Here is a 23,475-nt window from a genome sequence, read left to right on the forward strand (position 1 = left end):
ATGTTATTTCATTTAACGAGAGAAAGTAATTATTGATCTCAGATGCAGCACAGAGCCTCTGCTCGCAGTAGCGTGTGGTGAATACAGTCAGACACTAGGGGGCAGTAATCACTGGAGGCCGCGTGTAATTCCAGGCGCTCTTTTACGCTTGTTTGGTATTGTTCCTCTCAGGGTGCAAAAGTTATCAGAGGAATAATAAGCAACGAAACTGGCTCTTAGCATAGTCTAATGTATGCAAATATTTTGTAGAGTAGCGAACTCAGTTGAACGCTGCATAAACACATCACTCAAACGGGAGTTTGTCGCACTAGCTGAGGAGAGAAAAGCGCTCTTATTCAACAACACGAAGAAAAGTGCAGACAATATTAGCTAGCTAGCGAACTAGCAACCAGGCGAATTGTGATTTGTTCAGTTAAACTTTAAAAACAACCGCTGTGGTGGACTGTATCAGTATTTTTTCTTTTTTTGTGCGACTCGTTTTTTTTTCTCTTTTTCCATTTCGTGTTTGTGGACCGTTTATACACCCAGCTCGCGCCACCGACAGTAATGTTACAGCTCGAGGCCTGTTGTGCCTCTCACTAAAATGCTGTTTATCGTTCAGTCCTTCGTGTCTGTGCGCTTTATCACAAAAGCTCTCTCTACTGAGGCATTTGGGATCTGACACGCATGGAAAACAGACTCTAGTCTGTGTTATACATCGCCTACACCAGCTTATTAGCACCGGACTGACCGTCTGGAGGATCTTCTCGAAATCAATATAAAGCTTTGACATGATAACAGGCAGACGACTCAAAGCCGCTCATCTGCTTGCGAGTCATGTCAAATTACACTCTTTGTCTGAAGCGTTGGGTGAAGCCTGGTTGATTGAGTTATCGTGTATTGGGGGTCTGAGCAAGACTCGCTGTCAGTAGCCGATCAGCCCGCTTCTCTCGTCCTGCCGCTGTCTGATCCCGCGGAGATGAACCCGGTGAACGCCACCGCGCTGTACGTGTCGGCGTGCCGCTCACTTCTGCAGTGCGACCCCAAAGACCCGGACACATACGGAGGGCTGTTTAACGTCCTGCCTTTCTTTAGGGACTCCCTATCCTGCTTGGTGTGTGGTAAGTGCCTTTCTGTACCAGAGGCCGTGCTATGTTTAGAATATAGTCACACAATATAGTTTGCGTTAATATAATAAGCAACACGCTTATATGTTCTCAGTTTAGCACAGCCCCGAGTTTCTTATTGCTTTTATTAAACGTTTTATTACTTTGTAATAAAATATTGAGCACAGCTTTTCATTTAAACGTAATTTAATTAAGCAAAATACTGAGGTAGTGCTGTCCAACGATTAATCGTGTTTAATCGCATCCAAAATAAAAGTTTTTGTTTACATAATATATTTGCATAATATACATTATGCATTTACACAATATATTTGTCGTATATATATATATAAATAAATGCACACATACGTTTATATATATATATATATATATATATATATATATATATATATATATGCGTTATTTATATATTATGTTTATATGTAATTAATTATATGAATATAAATATATACATGTTAATTATTTTCAATATATATACTTTGTGTGTGTGTACACAACTCATACACATATATTATGTAAGCAAAAACTTTTATTTTCGTTGCGATTAATCATGACTAATCGTTTGACAGCACTAGTTGCTACACAACATCAACAAAACGATCTTCGCTTTGCAGTGATATGTCGAAACACTGCATCAGCCAATCAGCATTCAGGATTCCATTTTTCAGCAGCTTTGGTCCTGCTAGTATTTTTCCCGTAATGATTTTTAACAAATCTTCGTTTTGAGTTATGAATCAAACCAACCAGTTACAACATTTGGTTTGAAGAAAAGATTATTTGAAATAGTCATATTATGGATACAAATATATTAAGACGTTTGAGAGTATAGTGATAGTAGCAACCAGTATGTCTGTTTTTAATGGTTTATAAGTTGTTAAAAAATATTATTTTTTTTCCTATGGAGAAATTTTTGTTAATATTTTTTTTTTTTTTTTTACTTCACTAACTTGACTGTTGCACTCCATATAACTAAATATGGTAAGATGTTATTTAGCTATGCATAATTGCTGTGAATTAATCTATTGTTTACTTTTTATGTAGGGAATTTGCTTCAGGATCCAGTTGCTCCAAAAAATTCCTCCTGCCAGCACTATGTTTGCAAGGGTTGTAAAGGCAAGAAAATGTTATTGAAGCCATCGTGCAGCTGGTGTAAAGACTATGAGCAATTTGAGGAGAATAAACAACTCCAGATTCTGATCGACTGCTACAGGAATCTCTGCGAGTGTGTCTCGGTGTGCGTCACAACAGAGCAGAGAGCCTCGGGGGTCAAGGGTTACCCTGAGGTCATGAAGATGCTGGAGGAGGTGTTGGGGGTGAGTCAGGAACAAGAAGACCTCAGTCCTGTCAAAGACACTTTGGATGTTCCTAATCTCAAAACAGAGACGGACTCCTCACAAAACTCTACTGATGTCAGCTTGACTGATTTGGACAAACCCTCTGAGCAGATCCCAGGTGAACTAGAGCCCCCTGAGCCTGTCACTGTTGACAGACCTCAGAAATCAGACTCAGAACTACACATGGGTACCGTCACTGTTAACGTAAAGTGCAAAGTTAGTCAAGAGACAAGCGCCGAATCGGTGCAACCCAGTGCGGAGAGCACAAGCGTCCAGGAGGACCTTAAACCTGACATTACGAGCAAGGATGTGTTGTGGGGACAGTCTAAATCAACACCCGAGCCGTGTCAGAACTCATTACAGTCCCAAACCAGCGGCGCCCTTGCGCCAGGACACCCACCACAACCTCAGACGGGCCTAACGTGCCATGCCACAGCCCACAGAAAAGTGCGTCTGAGCCGAAAGCGCTCTCGCTCTGAAAGCGACAGTGAGATGCTCCAACCTCTGCCCATCACCAGCCTCATCCAGGGGCCATCGGTAGAAGCCACATCTCCGCCGGAAACAGCATTTGAACCAAAAGCGCCCTCCCCACCTGCCGTCATGCTCACTAACGGAGGCGTTTTGAAGGTTAATAAGGCTGTGCTGGATTCAACTAAAAATATCCAGATAAACACAGACCTAGGTAATAAGAAAGTTCAGGCGAAGTCTAAAGTGGCCGTCCCAAAGGCAAAGGCCAAGGTGAAGGACAGGCTGCTGTCAGCTAGCGTTTTAGCAGGACAACCAGGACAGCCCCCTAAAGTCGTATACAAAAAGACACAAGAGAAAAAAGGATGCAAGTGTGGACGAGCCACTCAGAATCCAAGTGTTCTTACCTGCAGAGGTCAAAGATGCCCCTGCTACTCCAACCGTAAGGCCTGCTTGGACTGCATCTGCAGGGGCTGCCAGAACTCATACATGGCCAACGGGGAGAAGAAGCTGGAGGCTTTCGCCGTGCCCGAAAAAGCCCTGGAGCAAACCAGACTCACTCTCGGCATCAACCTCACCAGTATTTCTGTCAGAAACGCTGGCACGAACGCTGCGGGAGTTCTCAGTCTGTCCGCAGGCTCCCCGATGGCCTCTTTCCTCACGTCCAGCGCCGACGAGGACCAGAGTTTTGAAGATGCTCTCGAGATGCATTTCGACTGTTGATAGCTGTCCTGCTACTGATCTCTCTCTCTCTCAGCCGTGATCAATTCCCGGTTTATGTTGAACAGAAATGGTCTGTCTGTAGTTTTCATGTCCAACCTCTACCATCACACACAAACACACACTGCTGTAATGGAAAGTTACTGTGAAGCTGAGTGTTATGGCATATTTCGTTTTTATTTTGAAGGAACTGTTCGGGTCTGTGTGGCTGTTTTATTCAAAATGAACTTAGGATCTGATAAATGACTGTTGTTTTTCTTTAAATATTCGATGACCCAAACCTTAAAATGAGTTTTGCAGGTATTTGTGTGATACGTTTTGTTGGGTAACACGTATAGCTCATTATAAGCTGTCCCAAAGCAGTGATTAATGTGTTTACATTCTGTGGTGAAATTTATTTTTAAATATATATGAATATATTGCATCTAAACATTCATCGAAGGTAAAATTCTATACAGCTATCTGTAATGCCTGTTTAACGTCAGATAAAATCACAATTTATTAATGGTGGGAAATGTAGCACTTAGTCCCACTCCCAGTAGTGTTCATGGGTTTAGACACCTGTCCTGGTTGCCATAGTTGTCACTTCCTGCATCACCTCTTGGGCGTCCGGCCAGGATATAAAGTTTTTTTTTTATTTTTTGTTGGTTGTTTATTTTTTTTGTGTGTGGAGTGTTGTTGTGTGTCTTTTTTTTTTTGTTGTTTTTGATTTTTAAGAAAGACATTTCCATGTTTGTGGGCGGTTTTGTAAGGATGATGAAGCACAAATATGTCACAATATGAAGCTATGTTTCTCCAACTTTGAAAGTTGCTGATTCATTATATCCTCACTATTGTTTGTTCATTGTTAGTTCAGACTGAACTGACTGTTTCATCAGTACAGTATCTACAAAGATTTCTCAAACAAGTGAATGTAAGTGTTCAGTGTGTTGCCTGAGAATGTATTCATGGCAGTGGTATTTTTTTTAAAGCAATATGAGAATCAAAATGTTAGATCTTATAAACCCTTTCCCCACACAAAGTCATCATATTTGTTTTGATGCAAACTGTAAACGAGTATTTCAAGATGTTATGTTCTTTGAACGTTTGCCTGAGCACCTTTTAGCACCCGTTCATGCCTCTTTAACTCTGATCCTGATTAGTTGTGTTTGTCTTGCAGTTGTGTTGTGATTCCTGTTCTAGGGACCAAAACTAGAAATATGTGTTGAGGAAGGTCAGTGAACATGTTTACTGTTACACTGCGCCGTTTCTTGTCTTATGTAATGAAGCAGGGTAGACAGTGCTTCATCCGTATCCTTAAATATGCTTGAAAACTCTATCAGTAGGGCTTTGACCAAATATTGAAAAATCTTCTAGTTAAGTCTTGGATCTTAGTGGGATATTGTGTTGTATTTTCAAATCGTATAGTTTGGTAGCGTTGTTTTATTCCTCCCTTTGCTTTTCAATGGTCATTACTTGAACTCAGATTTTAGTTTCTTGATTTTTGAATTACTGGAGAACCTCTTATTATTGCTGGTTTATTCACTGCCACAATGAAATAATGAAAATTGCAGAAAGCAACAAAAAATAAATTATAGTTTTTTATTTCTTGTTTTTCAAAACAGTGTGTTGCGTCATGTGTTGTGTGTGTGTGAAATACGATTAAGACCTTTCATATTCAGGCTTAACCGCTAGAGGGCAACAGTGTTACACCATATTAATAGCTGCACTTTTCATTCAAACATCAAAATGCAAATATTTGGCTTTAAGGACAAGTTCAGAATTTCAATTGGAATGATTAGCCTACAGCAGGGTTATTCAAATCTTGCCCTGGAGGGCCAATGCTGTGCAGAGTTTAGTTCCAACCCTGATCAAAGTCACCTGCCTGTGATTTTCTAATGAGCCCAAAAACATTGATTAGCATGCTCAGGTGTGTTTGACTAGGGTTGGAACTAAACTCTGCACCGCATTGGCCCTCCAGGGCAAGATTTGAATAACCCTGGCCTACAGCTATTAATCTGACAATTACTGAAAAGTTGATCGTTCTTGCACCACAATATTTGCAGTTTGATTTTTTGATCATATATCAATTTTATATATGAATGTAGGACCTTAATTATCCAAAAGAAACAGAATTACAACATATTTGCTTCCAACATTTTTCATAAAACACTTTTTAAGAGTTCAAAAGTGCGAGAAGATTTGAAATGGCAAAAAATTTATTGTTTTTTTCTAGAATAACTAGGCAGAGTTATTTTTATTTTATTTTATTGCAGCTTCAATACATGTTTCAACTTTATTCACAGTAGGAATATGATCAAATTCATTTCAGGTCTTTGGAGTGAAAGTCTTAACACAATTGAAATGCATGGTGATATAAGTTCTGTTTTTTGTTAATGCAGTAGTTGTTAGTAATGACAAGCACAAAAACAGCTTTAGCACAATTTGAATTGACAAGAATCATACAATCACTTTAACTGCTGAATATAACGTGTGCATATACTTGTGTATGTTAATGTAGTCAGAACTGAGTATCAGTTCAAGAGAAATTCCTTTGTGGTTCTTCTAATTCCTCATTTGGTTCGTAGTAAATTAGTTTTAAAAATACACATAAATGTGTTAGTCATTATTTGAAATCCATAATACAGTTCTATTAAAATAGCAGAACATCAAATACTTCTTTTCTTTACTCGATGTACAATATAAATCCTCTGTTGTGTTGCAAAAGATAGCATCACAATGTGTGAAATCCCTAATAGACACATTTTAAATATAACTACAAGTGTTCGTCAAGCCAAGCGATATAATTTTGCACTGCCCTTATTCCTACAGAGAAGTAGCAGGGCCAGAAAGCAAAGCTCACACAGCCATGAAAACCATCTTCGTAATGTGCGTTAGTGACAGAGACCCCTGCCAGCTCCAGCCTGCGTGCATACATCATCCCATCATCCCTCAAAACATCATGCTCACCGGTCATAATGTAAGCACGCGGCACCATACGCAAAACCTTGTCTTCTGACAGTAACGGAGCAGCTCTGGCATCCAGTAACGCTGGTATATCCTTTAAGATACCTGAAGAACCTGTCACTGGAAACACAGGCTTATAATTTTTTATCAGTCGTTTGGGGAGGAGAGTGGTCCAGTCCAGCTTTGAATGGATTAAGGACATCAGGTTTTGCTCTTGGGCTGTGTGGTTGTTTATCATAAGGGACTGCACAAGGTCAAGGTCGGCACCTAGGTACTCCAACCAGAAACGGGCCATTAGCCTGCGATACAGGATGGGAACATTGTGGTTCTGCTGATAGGAAGCTGTGTTGAAGTCTAGCGCCTGAAGCACTGGGTAAAGCAAGACCTGCAGTTTTAATTTCACAGCAGAAGTGTTGTCTGCTCCAATCTAGTAACAGAAAAAAAATGTTGATTAACCTAACAACATCTCACTAACTACATTTTAAGACTAAGGCTCCAACAGATCAAGGTTCATACAAAAACTAGCTTTATAATATTTCAATGTTATAATATTTTTTAAAAACTGTATAAATATTTTATATGTAGCCCATTTCCACCACAAAAAAAAAAAAAAAAAAAACTTTGGTAAATCATAATTAAATCATGAGATCAATCCCTGGGAACTGAACCCATGCCCTTTTGCGCTGCTAACGCAATGCTCTATCACTCAGCCCCAGGAGCACATAATTGAGTACTAAAGCAGAAATGTACCCGCTGAGCCACTGCAGCGGCCAGGTTTCCTCCAGCACTGTCTCCACACACTGCTACTCGCTCTGGATCAACCGAATACTTCTCCAGCACTTCTGGCCTCAGGAAATGCTTAGCGGCCCTCACACACTCGTCATACTGCACTGGGAAGTGCACATCAGGAGCCATGCGATAGCTGCACAAAATCAACCCTCAGCAAGACCACAGATGAATTTTCTCTTCCCATTCAAATAAAAGTATACACTATACTATACTCACTCCACAGTCACAACCAGTGCGTCCAGCTCAGCTGCCATCTGTCTGCAGAGACTGTCATATCCCCCCAACTCTGATGGAAGATAAAGCAGTGGCATGAAAACACAACTCACACATAATCCAGTGAATATTCATCAAGAAATATATATAATGATTCATAAGGAAACCCTTGGACATACTTGGAGCGCCCAAGGCCCATCCACCTCCATGGATGAACATAACTGATCTCCTCAGCTTTCCGTCCTGTCCAGGAGGCTGGTATACACGTACATGCACTCCATCAAAAAGGATATCTTCAATCTGGATCTCTTGGTTTGTGATCGGCACCAGACTCTCAAAATTGACAATGGCAGAGTTGATAACGTGGACTCTATGGCTCAAACCCAGTGAGTGAGCAACATCTCCCTACAAAACAACAGGGTCAGTAATCAGTGAACTGAACTAACCGTTCCCCTCATTATGGTTTTGAAACACAGTTTGCGTGATATTTTTTGGTACATTCACAAAGAGAACAAATGTCAAGGCATTGAAAAATAGGGAACATTTCATCCTGCCCTTGGGTATTATCTATTGTGTTGCCAAGTTGCACAAAGTTCATCCGAACAGGCAAATCAAAGTCATCCTTTAACACGTCTCTTCAAAAACAGATGATCCTCTATTAATAGCTAATAATGGATGTTGTCTTTACAGTGTAATTTTATTAGCTCTGGTTAGATTTTTATGTACTAAATGTAACAATAAGGTAAGTTTCACTTAAGTTTAATGACAAAAGAAATATAAACCTTTATAATTGTTATGTTGATTTTGTTAAAAAAGACAAATATGATCTCCAAGTTAGGCAACATAGACTGCTATTTCAGTTTAGAATAAAATATAAAAGCTTTCCAGCCAATCAAAGTCATCCATTTTTTCAATTCACCTGGTGTACTGTTTAAAATTTGCTACTTACCATCATCACAACTCCCCGGAATGTGGCATCCACCACCATCAGTTTCCATGGTTCTGAGATTGTCCTAGGCAATGGGATGTAGATGTAATAGGCAACAGCTATTGCAAATAACAAGGTAACACCGCCAAGCAACTTCATCATGAAGTGATGTCTCTCTTCTTTTCTCTCTGCAGCTATCAATGGGTCAGACAATATGACATTGAGCAATTCTACAAAGATTTTTTTTTTTTTTTTTTTGAAGTTACTGTTACTTCCTGTGAATTGTCTTATAGCATTCTGGGAAATGTAGTCTTTATTCACTGTACAGAATTACTGCATACTGTGCTTACAAAGACAATAGTGTAAGTGTAATACTTTATTTAATGCACATTCATTCTCACTAATGAGGTCATTTCAGTTAATTTCATTCAACTGATGAGCAAAAAAAATTAGTCAGAATCTACAATTTATATCATTTCATCCTCCAATACAAACTTTGTATTTTTTAAAAGATCAGAAATCTTGTTTAGACCACATTTTTAATGTAAATGTGTAATATGATCTTTTTCAGTGATATTAGGTGTTTGATCTCAACAGTCATGTTAGATGTCCACCACTAGGGGTCATTGTTGTTATGAGAAAAACCCTCATATGACGCTTACATCCGAGGATTATAGAACATTTATTCGGTTAGACATTTAATATGAACAAATATTAATAAACAATCAAGACAAATCATTTTAATTGTATTAAAACGTAATTGTTTCCAAATAAATAAGTAAAATGCAATTTAGGCCAATAGAGCAGCACTGTTTATTATTTACCATGATAAATAATACATATGGACAGCACAATGCTGATACAGTAAATAGTAAAGTAGTAGCAGTGTCCTGGTTAGAAATGTGCTCTCAGGAGTGCATCTAATGTTGCATTTCATTACAGCTGACGAAATGGATTGTGTCACAAAAATTACATATTTAGCATATGCCAAGTGAGTAAAGTCTGTGTTGAGCTGAAAACCAGGCAGGTTCTAATGGTAGGTTTGAAGTTCACCATAATCTCTCCTCACCACAGTCCATGCATGCAGTGCATGTGCGCTGAGCTCTTCTGTTCAAACCATCCCGAGCCATTCAGGATTTTTGTTACTTCTGTGCAGTGATTACTGTAATTGGAAAAAGACTGTGGCTAGCTCAGCGAGGACTGCCAAGTCAGGGGAAAGGAGCAGCAAGGGTTTCTGCCATACTCTTTGGTCTTCATAACTGTTGTTTCTGCATTATCTGTCATCCTTCCCCTCTTATTATGAGACAATTGAGGCTTGCAGCTGTTTGCTTTTGTTAAATGACTTTGGTCAGAATAGAATTGGAAATATCTGCTGAAGAGACATCAAGGATGGAGTGACGTTGAACCACAGAACCCATTTCAAACTAAACTCAAAAAAGTTCTCAGTAATCTACAGATAGCACTGCTTTATGAGACTAACTTCCTTCAGGATAGCTAGCATATGGCTAGCACTGAAAGTAGATAACTGTTAGCCTGTGGCCCAAATATTCATAATAAATCAAACATTTTCTAAATGAAACCATCTGTGGTGTGAAAATCATTCTAATGAGACCAAAAGTATTATGACTAGAGGATTATAGGAGATTTTAAAGGACTAAAAAGCAGAATGATGCTAAACACACGCTCACTGGGTTTCTATGGTTCTTACACCACATACTATCAAAAACAAACACTGCTATCTTTCTTTCACAGAGACATCGTGTCAGTGATCATTCCTAAATCAGATGTCTTAAGAAAAACAGATTGGTTTAAACTCAAAAGATCAGTGTGCTTACCTCCAACCTCTCAAGCTCAAAAAGTCATGAGAAAATTCGGCTGTTACATCTGGACTTATTTCTTGTTTGAGGCCGTCTCACAGCTAATCTTCGCTTTTGAAATGTCATTTAAGAGACGTCATATCCACCAAAGATGATCATGGGAGTCACTTCTCTGAAGGTGTGGACACATACCAATGACTAATATGAGGTTTACCCTGCTTGAAAAACCAGGTTAAAGTGGTCAAGCTGGTTTTGAACATGGAAACTGGTTAGACCAAGGGGTCTTGTCAGCTTTGCAAAAATGGTCTACCAGCCTTAACCAGACTAAGCTTGGCTAGACCTTGGTTATACCAGCTAATTATAATAAATCACAAACTAGAAGTGAAAATGTGCAGTCGAATGTACACTATTTCTACCTGACCCAACCCTAAAAATGGGTTTTGTTGACATATAACTGACATTTTCAGTCATATTGATTACAGTGGTGTCCAAAACACAATGTAAAATCAATAAGAAATATTTCAGATTAAGATTTTAAAGCCACTGAGAAGTTAAACGGTGACACTGATCATGTGACTGATGTTTGTCCTTTTATGAAAGCTCAAGATGCTCATCTCAAACCATGCAGGAGAAACATAATCATCAGTTTTGACACAAACTCGAAGAGTTCATGTAGCACAAGTGCTGCTGTCAATAAAGCAAAAACCAAATACTGAAAAAAATCAGATACTGAGACATTCTAAAATTAATTTTTCAGTTGAATTTTTCACAAAAATTATGCTGATAATTCAATCTGTAATGGAAAACCAGATTTTTTAATTAAAATAATTACTAGTATTCAAAGACTTTTGGAACCCATTGTATTTTTCGAGTTCTGTATTAGCAGATATTTGTAGGTTACCTGACAACAGTTTTTGTTTTAGTGCAGATGAAGATGAACAGGCTGAAATGTTTCACTCCCTCCTCTTGAAAGGTAATTTGTTCTTTTAATGGTAAATCTATTGTTCTCAGATACAATATGAGTGAAAACTGAAAGTGACATTATCTCATTGTTTAGACATATGATAAGAGTCAAGTAAACATGCAATAGAGATTATTTTGAACCAAATCTCCTCAGTGTTATAGAGCTATTGGGTGGACATCACTTATGAGCACCGAGACCAGCAGTAGTGCTGGAGGTCTGGATGTTTTATGTCCCCGGTTCATGCCATTCCTGTCCTGTTCTCAGACAGGGTTGCAGGGTTCTCGCTGGTCAAAGGTACAGCAAGGGGACAGTGACCCTTTCTGGCTCTTCTTTGGCTCCAAAATATGCTCAGTGTTGACAGGTTGACTGATCTGAATCTTGTGTTGTTGAGACACAGCAGATTTTGAGAGGTTAGTGTCAGGATCGCATGGACTGGAATGAGGAGACATGACCTCTTGATACACAGATATCTCACAGTAAAACTTACAGTGAAGTTATTGACAAGATTCAATTAAAAAAAAAAAAAAAATCTTTCCACAAATTAAATCACATTCAGAGGAAATTATCTAGAATAAGCTAAAGCTCTGCACATGCATTTTTATTTTATTACTTTCATTTTCTCACCAAAATTCCCTAAAATTAAATACAAATGTGTTTTATTTTTTAAAATACCTGCTGGATCTCAATACACTGATGTGTCATAAAATTTGAAAGAGTGTTACACCCTTTTAGGGAGCAACACACCCCATATCAATTCAATGGAAAGAAACAACTGTAAAAAGACTCACACTTGCTTTATAAGCTTCGATAATGGATATTGGCAAAGCCATGGAAGGCAAATCCAGGGAAACACCCATGAGAAGAGATGTGAGACAACTAGAGAAATATATTCCCATAATTCCCTTCACATGGTGTTACTTGGATCAGTAACACTTTGCCCTCGGAACAGCTTGTTGAAAAAAAACCAGGAGGCTTATTTCTCCATATGGGGCATCCTTTATACACCCTGAACGAGAGACTCAGCTTGTTTTACTCACAATGACATCATCTCTCATCATGTTCATCTGGGCTGGAGTTGCACTGCTGGCCCCAATCAGCAGAGAAACATCGGCCAACCTTCATTCACTGCAGCACCATCTGAGAGAAGAGAGAGGACAGATGAAGTCACAGAAAGTCCTTAAAAGTCAAAAGACTCCTTTGTCCAGGCCCTTACTGTGCTAATCCAAAGCAGAGCGACTTTAATGAGTTTTTGAGATTAAAGTTCTTTGATACCCCTATCGGCAGCTTTGACTGAGAGTCACCAAGCTCTCGTGTCCCGAGGGAAATGAAATTTAAAATCTGAGCTCAGATGATTACTCCTTTAGGCCCTACCGCTGTTTAAAGAAACAAATGATCCCCAAAATTAAAATTCTGTCATTGTTTACTTACTCCATGTCACTGCGAACCTGCATGACTTTCTTTCTTTTGTGAAAATCCAAACAAGATGTTTAGCAGGATGTCTGAGCTGCTCTCTTATTAAAGTGATGATTGGGGACCAGCTGTCAGACTCCAAAAAGGTCAACAAAAAGCAGTGTGGAGAAGGTTACTTTGGAAATGTAATAGGTTACGGATTACAAGTTACCCTATAAATGTAATAAGCAGTGTAACTGTTTCAATTACTTTATTAAAGTAATGTAACTAATTACATTTGATTACTTTTCGTTTACTTTTCTAAATTTAAAGCAGGCACGGTGAACCTTACAATAGTACTCACCACTGATTACTGTCAGACATTCAAAATCCTTCATCACTTGAATTAAGATTATAATAATTTAATTTTATAACATAACCACCACAAAATCTTTAACACCTTTTTTTTTTTTTTTTTTTTTTTGAGGGGTGAGTTATTCCCCAATACTGAACATAAGAGTATCATAAAAGCAGTCCATGCAATTTTTCTGCTGCAAATTACAATTATTATTCCCCCCAAAAATCTTGCTTGCTTACTTGTCCTTATATGGAAACAAGCAGCTTGGACAGTCTGCTAAATGTCTTCTTTTTGGAGTTCCACTGAAGCAAGAAAGACATGCCAGGTTTAATATTAATAATAATAATAATAATACATTTTATTCGAAGCGCCTTTCACAAAACTCAAGGTCACTTTACAACATGTATGAAATAATAAAAAAGACAATAGACAACAATACAAGGAGAGCAGTGCAGTTATAAAGAATAAATTTAGGTTTAAAAGATATTATGAGTAAATTATGACAATATTTTTGGCTAAACATTTAAAGTGGAACTTGTTTTAGAAGCATGACTGCATTTAATTAAAGACAGTACAGTGTTGATATCCAGATGGGCAGTTGATTGGTCACTACACGCTGAAGCTAGTTTCCATAGCAGCAGAGTACACTGGATTGTGGTAATAAATGAAGGGATCATGGAGTATTTGACTGAAAATGGATTAGAGCTGTGAATTAATTCTGCAAATCTTAAAATACCATGTTCTGTCATGGTTATGGATACTTAGCTCATTAAGGATGTGCAAAATCAATGTAGCCTACCTGCAACCTTCATTTACAAATTTCTAAAAATATATAACAACAAGGAAGGAAGGAACAGAGCACAGAGGATCAGTAATTCAAGCATGACAGTGTATTCCAAAACCTAAAAACATGTAGAAAAAAACCCTCAGGCATCCCAGCCAAGCCACGCTAACCTGCACCTGTCTTCTCATTCATATGTCATGATGAACTTGTACAAACAGGCAGAGTTGATGTATCCCGTTTTCTGCTCAAACAAAAAGCTCTAAATATGGATAAAAACATTGAAATGTGCTTATTTTTCTTAAATGTTTCACACATAGTATGCACATATATACACTTGTCTAAGTTAGTTTTTGACTCATTATTATGATATAGTATGCCATATTTTGATTTTTATGTCATATCAACGGTTTTAATAGTGTCATAAATTTGACTTTATCTCAGAATTATGACTTCAATTTTTACTTGTTATCCCCTAATTATGATTAAGTATATAATGCTTTAGACTTAATTTTATAAATAAAGTATGAACATTTTGAAGAACTGTTTTTGACTATATTATGGGTTATTCTGTCCATTTACGTTGTGAATGCTCAGCATACCAAAGCCACTTGAGAGAATGAGTTCAGGGACTGGCTAATTAACAAATAAAAAAAATTAAATAAATGTAGTATAAATTCCCTTGCCATTTTAGGTGTAACATAAAGCCTACTTAACAAAATGTTGTAAATATTGTCCATAATTTTTTATTTGCCAAACGACGACAATTTTCATCAAATTTTGGATTAGCAGATCCACAACAAAGACACCAATGGGGTCCAAAACAAAACTGGATCCCCCTGACTTTCACTGTATGAACAAAAAACACATCTTTTGTGTTTGACAATATAAAGAAAGCCATACAGGTTCGGGGTGTTTTTATTTTTTGTCTTGAAAACTTTTATCCATTTCTTTGCACTACAGTCAGCGAAATCAAGTAGCTTCCCTAAAAATTCAATCAGAAAGAATTCTTGCAGAAAAGTTTCTTTCTTCTTACATTATGGCAAGCAAACAAATTGTAAACACAATAGAAGCTTTCCTGTGCACATCTGCTTCCATTTTACCAGACAAGGTGCTCCACTGTCCCTGCTACATCCGTTTTAGGCAGAGAACACACACACACACACGCACATGCGTTTTGCTTTTGTTTTTCATCTCTGGCAAATAAAGAGGTGTGCAGTCTGACATTCCTGTCTCCGAAATCAACACGAGAAGAGTTACAACTTGCAGCTGTCGTCGAAAATGTCTTACATACACACATGCATACTAGATGAATGTTTAAAGTGAATTACAGTGTCTATTTGTTTCTTTGAACTTGTACTAGACTTTATGTGTAGGTTAGCATTTTAGGTTGTTAAAAACATGTCATTTCTGTCAAGACAGTCTGACAGTCAGAGAGGGTTAAGTGACAGGACCGGAGGAATGAGTAAGGGTACACAATTCTCTTCCTCGCTCTTGGTCCTGTGCCAAGCGGTGGCACTATTGAAGGAGTTGCACACAAAGGATTGTTTCATGGAAGTGAAGGTACGCTTGTACAGTCATCCAGATCAGATTCCTGCAAATTCCACACTGACACTCCCCTCGGCAAGCTGCCCTTATTCCGCTCCAGATCTCCATGTAATCAAAGGGCTGATGGAAGAAGATACAGTCTACAACAGAGAAGATCTTTCACTTCAAAGCTGTTTTTGATGTCTTCTTGTTAAACATGACATATTGATGAAACGCTCCATCCAAATACGAACTATATAGGGTTAGACATTTCACGATCGGCGCACAGTCACTGATTAGCATTAGAATGATCTGCCTGTTATTGCTATTAGAAACATCTTGACAGTCGTGTTGTCTATAAATGAACGGCTGTCGCAGGCTCTGACAGGATCCTAGCAGTTCTTTCTCTGCTATTGTTGTTATCTCCAAAGCGGGATCCGAGCGATAGAAGCGAGAGAAAAGAGTAATATTAAAGGGAGAGGACAGTGATAGTGGAAGTTGATGGTAATGATAGTGTGGGCTGATAAAAATCAGACAGGAATTGTAAGAGAAATGGACCACCAGCCGGGAGTGTTATGGTTTGATCCCTACTGCTGGTGCTTCAAAAGTCAGCTACTGTGATCCCTTAAGACATTCTCATTTCCAGTTTGCCTCTGGGATCATTGTAGTAGCACTAGCCTTCACTTTGAACCTCCTGTGAGACATACATGACAATAATTTCATTGTACCAGGGCCTCACTCTTCTGGAGGGGAGAGAAGTGATGCAAGAGGAGGGACGAGTGTTGTATTTTCTAGGCAGAATGGTGGCGCTGGTGGCGGCTGAGGGCTGAACAGGCAGCCTGCACGGTATTTATGGGTGCTGGAGCAAGAAGCAGCCTGGCTCAGAGCCTCACACACATCACTGCAGACATTCATCAACAGCCGCGAGAATGTCAGCTGACAACCTTCAGCAAAGCTAGATCTCAGCATCTCGCTTTGCCTTTTATTCTGCTATTCCTTTTTATTGCTTCTGCTTTTTCAGCCCATGGTCAATCTCCATTCAAATCTCTGTTTGCCTTTAACCTCAATTTCTTTAGGTTTTCCTGCATGTTTTTTTTAAGGGTATGTTCTAATATATATCTAGTCCAAAAGGTGCTTCAAATGAAATAGCTATGTAATCACTTCACCAGAAGTTGAACAGTTATTGCAAGTTGACTAACTTGAATGTTAACAAAGGCAGTATGCAAATTATGAAAAGTGCCTTCAAATATGTATTATTTGTTTTCTTTTCTTACACAAATGTATACATTTCATCAGAGGTTTTGACAGCCTTATAGTTAACTTTAACTAAACTAAACTAAACTTGGTAACAGTAATTGCTTATAGGCATGCCTATAAACTACAGCAAATTAGTAGTTTATTGAGGCAAAAGTCGTAATTAATGGTTTGTTAATAGAGAGAATTGGACCTTAAAATAAAATATGACCCTAAACTTTAGTTTAACAAAAGTCAGGGCCCTTTCACACCAAGAATGTCAACTATAAAAGTAACAAAGTGTTTTGTCATCAGTCACTATAAATGCTAGAGCTCTTAAACTAAATGAATTCTGATAAGCTCATTTTTTGTTTTATCGGTTTGTTAACTATCAGTTTACTTTTTTTCTCTCTTTTCTGATGTCACTGATTATCACTTTATTATATCACAAAACATCTTTAAGATACTCAGCGGTTAGAAAACTAGCTAAAGTTTTCTGAAATTCCGCCGTTTCCTCTTGAGAAAACTTTCTTAGTATTAGTCTTTCCACGCTGTATTGACTGTCTCATGGGATTTTTATTCAGTTAACAGCTTATTTACTGTCTCACAGAACTACAAGGAGATGTGATTCATCAGTTGTAAATGATCCTTTTGAGGTTTGTTGGCTGAAGTATTGTCTGAGTTGCCAGTCCTCCTCTATAGAGCAGCAGCCTAAAACCGTAAGATTTATGTGTTTGTATTCTAGTCCATAGTTCGCCTACAATGCACTTTAATTCAAAGAGGTGTTTTAAAGACTCACAGAAAAGAGGTTTGCATGTCTGTCTGTGGTCATTAGTTAGTGAACAGAACAGCAGCCCGAAGCCATTTTAGGTAAACTAGAAAGGAGTCATGCTGGTATGTCACATAACCCACTTCCTGAAACAAGGCTGCTTGGATTTGTTGGGGGAAAAAAAACACTGCATAAGCTTACTCAGAAAAGTATGGAAGCCCATTTCCGGCACTGAATAAAAAAATTAAAAAGGTAATTGTGACTTTCTATCTCACAATGCAGACTTTTTTTTCTCAGAATTGTGTGATATAAACTCGCAGTTGCGAATTAAAAAGTCATAATTGTGATATAAACATGCAATAGTGAGTTATAAAGACAGAATTGTGAGATATAAACTCGTAATTCTAAGAACATAACAGTGCCCCCCAACCCCAAATTGGACTTTAACTTGCAATTGCGAGTTTATAATACGCAATTATGACTTTATAACTCGCAATTGAGTGTTATAAAGACAGAATTGTGAGAAATTGCGAGATATAAAATCGCAATTGCTAGGAAAAAAGTCAGAATTGTGAGATAAAAAGTCGCAATAACCTTTTTTAATTTTTTATTCAGTGGCGGAAACAGGCTTCCATAGGAAAGCCATCAGTCAAACCAGGAAAGGTGTGAAACTGACAGAGAGTGTAGACAGCTAGTGTTGATACAGTATGTGCTTTAGTTGTTGATGCTATTTTCGAACATGTTATCATAGGACCCTTACATTTTCAGAGATAATTGTTATTTTCGGCTTGCGATTCCGTATATAGTGCCATAGCAATTACGTATTACATAAATGCCATTTGAAAAATAATAATAACAACTGTAGCCACAGAAAGAATGTCTGTGCTCAGCTAAGGGGCCTTTCACACCAAAACTGGCACTGCATCAGAATGATAGAATGAACACATCGCCCTGTGCCATTTCATGTCCAGCTGTGTTGGTGCCATTAGTCTCGACAGTAGCGCATTCTATTTCAGCCTCATGTTAACACGTCACATCATCAGCTTTTTATACTTGGGATTTGCAGACAGTTCTGAAGCATGTTGTGTAAGTATAGGATACTGTCCACCTACGTGACTCCCCAGACTTTCCAGTGTACCTCATAAGGCTGATTCTGTCATGCCAGAGGTTGAGAAAAATGTTTGAATTAACGTCAGTGTTTTATTAATGATATTCAAAGCCAGACTGTGGTAATGCAGGAGAGAGCAATACTGAAATTTAAACACTGGTACTTCACTCAACATAAAATTTCATATGGAAAAAACAGTGTGTGTGTGTGTCTCAGTTTCTGGTTTGTCGACCAGGGCTCGATGTGGCTGTGGCTTTCAGGGCCACCGAGGCATTGGATCAAGAGCCTTTGATTAGGACTGTACTTTCTGGACTCAGCAGCTGGAAATACAGGCCGCTGTCATTCTGCAGACTACTAAAGCAGACACTTAATAAGTTATTCTGTATCCAGCAGGCTTAAGTCACTGTTATTCTTGGCTCAGACAGAATGAGGTGTACCGTAGACCTTCTATGAACTTCCATCGTCTTTAATCAGTATTTTCTTTTTTAAAAAAAGGAAATATGTCAGAAACAAATGGAGTGAGAAATTATGTATCTGAAGTAAGTACATGAAAAAAGTACAAGAGTTTGATGTGCCTTGATCATTCAGGATATGCACATCTTTAAAGTCTTATAAAAGGAAGATTCTTCTCCTATTAGCTTGCATGTGTTCCCAAAAAATCAATCTATCTATCTATCTATCTATCTATCTATCTATCTATCTATCTATCTATCTATCTATCTATCTATCTATCTATCTATCTATCTATCTATCTATCTATCTCTCTATCTATCTATCTATCTATCTATCTATCTATCTATCTATCTCTATCTCTCTCTCTATCTATCTATCTATCTATCTATCTATCTGTCTGTCTGTCTTATTTTATTTATTCTGAGTTTCAGCTTCTAAGAGGTGAGAAGAGACATAAACATGTTTTACATATTAAACTCCAATAAAATTCATAGTGGAGTGCAAGAAAAACATGCCTTGTATCACATCCCTTCGTTAAGAAGAGGCATCTGTATCATCTAGAAGAGACACCTCTACAAGATTTTGATTGTGTCTAATAAAATGTGTGTATTTTCAGTTTTCTCTGCTGTGGGTATGAGCATGGGGCGAGTGCCACATGTAAAGCTGTCATTCTGAGTGTGAAGTTTGCACTGGCTACGGAGAGTTTGGCAACACATGCAGTAAACACTAATTATAACATGCTTTCTGACAACTTTAAACCTAGTTTGAACAAGCAACAGCTTCTCTTGGCTCCTCTCTGCCCTGCCATTCCACTGCACCAGTTCTGCTTATCTTCTTTGTTTGTTTTTCATTCATTATTTATACTTGATAGAATGGAACAACCATAACAACTGCCTTAATTGTGTTCCTCTGGGGCATGGATTTAAAGCCCTCCCTCACCTGACATCTTGTGACCTGAGAAGTTCTATTTTACACCATTATAGAACTAGGCGGGTTAGAGTGTAGCCACAAATCTGTGCTCATTAAAAGGCCATGAGAAGAAAGATCATGTTCATTAGAGTCATTCTGTGTGGACCAGAGAACATTTTACTCATACAGCTTTGAGGCAGAGCCAGCGGGGTCATCTTTCATGGCTGGGGTCCAGCTCTCTGATGTGGAGGCCTTCATACTTCAGCGCTGACCCCTGACATGGAAGCACAATGGCGACTGTGTTCATTTGCCAGTGGGCAACAGCAGCCCAGTGGCCTGACTTTGACCATCTCTCATAGTGAACAATGAAGAACGGGCAGCGCACCAGATTCTTGACATTTAGTCCTCTTCCTGAGTGAAAGAGCTCTTTACTTCCTTTCCGTCTCAGCAGCTGACTCCTCTGTCTTTCTCCACTCTCTTTCCCACCGGCCCCTCTGGGATTTAATTGAATCCTGATGGTGGCTTCGCTCCTCTCTGTGGCCCGGCCAATTTTGATATACATTCCCCTCCCCTTGTTGATGTTCCGTCCAAGCTGTAGGCTGACTCCAGACGTAGAGCACAGACAGCTGCGACTATAGAGGTGGGGCCAGAGTAATTCAGTGAGCAGATCTGGGACAGCAGGACAGTCCCAGAAAACAAACCATGTCAGTGGAAGTGTTGGCATACATTTGTGTGGAGGACAAATAAATCCATGCAGTTGGGACAGCACCACATGCAGTAAATGCTTCTCTGTGCAAGCATAGCAGGAAAAAATGGATTTTTCTCTATAGTGGTTGCACTATATACATTTTCTCTCATCATTTCAAGAAAATTGAAGAGATTACCTTTTCAGCAGAAATTGCTGCAGTGGTTGAAGTATATGTGGAACTGTGGTGTGGATTTCACCATGGAAAGCAGAATATTCCATAAATGAAAGACAAAAATCTGCCCGTCAGACATCTGTCTTTTTGACTTAACATCACTTTTGTTGCATCCATTCATGCTATTTCATAATTAAAATCAGTAGCGGGATGAACTCCTAACCTTCACCTCAAGAAATCCATTAAAATCTTTTAAAAAATTAGCTTGATTCATTAACTAGCTAGCTTTTCGCAATTTAAATAAATAGCTTTTTCTTGTGTTATTCTCATTTGGATAAAAGCACCTGCTGAACAAACAGATGTAATGCAAAATGTCCTATGAGTGTAATTCGGATGGGGGTCTCAGAACCAAAAGGCTCCAGGAATCTCATGTCCCCTGCTGCAAATGTTGATTTTGGGTGAGGGGCTGACCTTGTGGCTCGACTTACTGCTTTCATACTGAGAGAAAGCCTTTTCCAATGAGCTCAGCTTTTCTTTAAACATTCTGTTATTTCATTTGCTTGCCATATGGATTCAAGGGCAATCTGTGACCTGTTTTTGTAGTGCAATATACATTACAAACATTCTAAATGTATCTGATATGGTTCAGAGGAACGCCTAGTGTGATTTGTATGGATGTTATTATATTACTGAAAGTCTGTCTTGGAGAATATTTTCTGAATATATAATGCAATATATCAAATCTTGATAAAACTTAGACTGCAAGCAAAACAGTGTATGCAAGCAAATCCAGAAGTGTGCATTGGACTCAATTCTTAAATGGCTATAAACATTGCGTCGGTTTTTTGACATATAGCAGGAAACCTAATGTATTTTTGGATAGGGTTCAAGAAAGTTAGAATACCTTCCAGGATTTGTTTACATAGTTATATATAAAAAAGAGCCAAAAAATATAGATCAGTATATTGCATTACAGAAATGTTTATAGAGAGGGAGAAGGTTTAGAAATGGCTCTCCTTGGGAACAGACTGTGCAACATAGTCCATTTGGGAGGCAGACAGAGCAGTTTAACAAGCTGTGAAATATCTGGCATGCAGCAAAAATGATATATGCACATTAATGGCTAAAAATTGTGCTAGTCCTGTAACAAACCAAAAATGGTCCACAATGAAAAGAAAGATGAATACACAGTTCATATGCTTGTTTTAATTCTTTCGCTGTAGTCGTAAAACATTACAGTTTTTTAGTTGTGTTTTCCAAAATTACACTCCAAAATGTGTCTTCCACCTCTATTACATTGATTTTTCTTTTAGCTACAAAGCTGTCTTCTAAGTTGTGTCTGAATCTGACAGCACTTATATCAAAAGCTTTGGACTGTAAAAGCTAATCTCTTTGCTGTGACCTGTTTTTGGGGTGCATCATTGTTCATCCAAGTGTTTTTTGAAATAGACACACTGGATTCCTGTCCCAATCGTGCCTAAAGACAAATGAGTCCCTGTCTAACTGCCTCTTTGGGTCATGACATTGCCACATTTACTTAGTCTACGACGTGTAGTGAAACTGTATAACGGAGAAGCTCTTACTTGGAGGTTAGTGTGGGGCTGGGGTGAGAAAATCGTCTGGTGGTGACTGTGACAGTTGGAGACTGAGGAGGGCAGAGGTGGTGAGAGATGAAGGATCTCTACTTTCATCAAGAACATGGACCATAGAATTTCAGGCATGACTGGGACCAAACCCCTCCATGCTCTTCTCTCATGAAAAATGTCTTCTCCAGTAACTGATGCCTGAAGCAGGCTCAGCTGAACTTAACAGGCCCATTAGCTTTAAATAAACCTGCACACCTTGTCAGGTGCCTGTATACCGAATGCTCTTTAATATCTGTCGGGAGACACGAGAAGAGACAGCCAGGGGGCACAGAGATAACCATGAGTGTGTGGTTGCATAAGTGTGTCTTGCTCATTAGTTGTGTGGTTTAATCTTCTGTGCTTCATTAAAACTTTACAGCTAAGCAGCTAAGCTGAGCTTAGATCCTCTTCAATGGATTGAATTCATACTTTATGGAAAAAACGTCAAAGAATCTGTGGCAAGCGGTCAAAGAGTTTGTGATGAATTACAGGCGAACCGTATAATACGGTTTCTACCTACATGCAGAATGATTGGTGAGTCATGACAGTGACAGATTTAGCAATTATATCTCACCTCTGCACTGATATAGCTGTCTATATGTAACTATTTATCTCAATCTTTTCAATGGAATTTGTCGGTAGGTTCATCAGAACTGGAATTTATTGGTTGAATCTGAAATTATATAGATCCATGATAAAGACAACGATATGAGTTTAAAATGCAACTTATTTGGGACACATAATAGTTACTGTAAATGGATATTTCAATTGACTACCATAAATACATTTGAGATATTGCCACAATTTAACACTGCATAAGCTTTACAAGAAACTTACATATTACCTGGTTTGCTCTTCAGTCATCTGTTTGAATAATATTCAGAATGCTTCACAGAATTTGGATCCACTGAGAAAATCTATTCAGATATGAATCTAGCTAAAAGTCGTCCATGGATTCTACAATGTATGTTTTAATACATGAATACATTACATTAATACGTAACACATTAGTAATGGTGCATTATGTGTTTAGATCCTTTACCATTATTTAATTTACTGAATTTCATTTCTGAGCTCTGACAATAGGCACAGAATCCATAGTGACGCCCCTGGTGCTCACCACAGTCAGAAAATTGTACACTTGGTTTAATAACAATATTTTGCACACATAAATTAACTAA

The 23,475-nt window shown here is 38.4% G+C and overlaps 2 protein-coding genes across 2 annotated transcripts; one reads left to right on the forward strand and one right to left on the reverse strand.

Moving 5' to 3' along the window:
• The first annotated feature begins 69 nt into the window (after positions 1 to 69).
• Positions 70 to 4,046, forward strand: msl2a (MSL complex subunit 2a). The gene is made up of 2 exons (XM_042718259.1): positions 70 to 1,100; positions 2,148 to 4,046. Exons 1-2 carry the CDS (start codon positions 959 to 961, stop codon positions 3,626 to 3,628), a joined length of 1,623 nt encoding a protein of 540 aa, XP_042574193.1. The 5' UTR covers positions 70 to 958; the 3' UTR covers positions 3,629 to 4,046.
• A 1,809-nt stretch (positions 4,047 to 5,855) lies between these two features.
• On the reverse strand, positions 5,856 to 10,473 carry LOC109059539 (neutral cholesterol ester hydrolase 1-like). Its single transcript, XM_042718260.1, has 6 exons — positions 10,337 to 10,473; positions 8,523 to 8,695; positions 7,753 to 7,978; positions 7,577 to 7,646; positions 7,322 to 7,493; positions 5,856 to 6,998 (listed from the first exon to the last, which is right to left on the reverse strand). The coding sequence occupies exons 2-6, from the start codon at positions 8,661 to 8,663 to the stop codon at positions 6,381 to 6,383; spliced, it is 1,227 nt and encodes a 408-aa protein (XP_042574194.1). The 5' UTR covers positions 8,664 to 8,695; positions 10,337 to 10,473; the 3' UTR covers positions 5,856 to 6,380.
• Positions 10,474 to 23,475: the final 13,002 nt, after the last annotated feature.

Source organism: Cyprinus carpio, chromosome B2, assembly GCF_018340385.1.
Source record: "Cyprinus carpio isolate SPL01 chromosome B2, ASM1834038v1, whole genome shotgun sequence".
Lineage (NCBI taxonomy): Eukaryota > Metazoa > Chordata > Actinopteri > Cypriniformes > Cyprinidae > Cyprinus > Cyprinus carpio.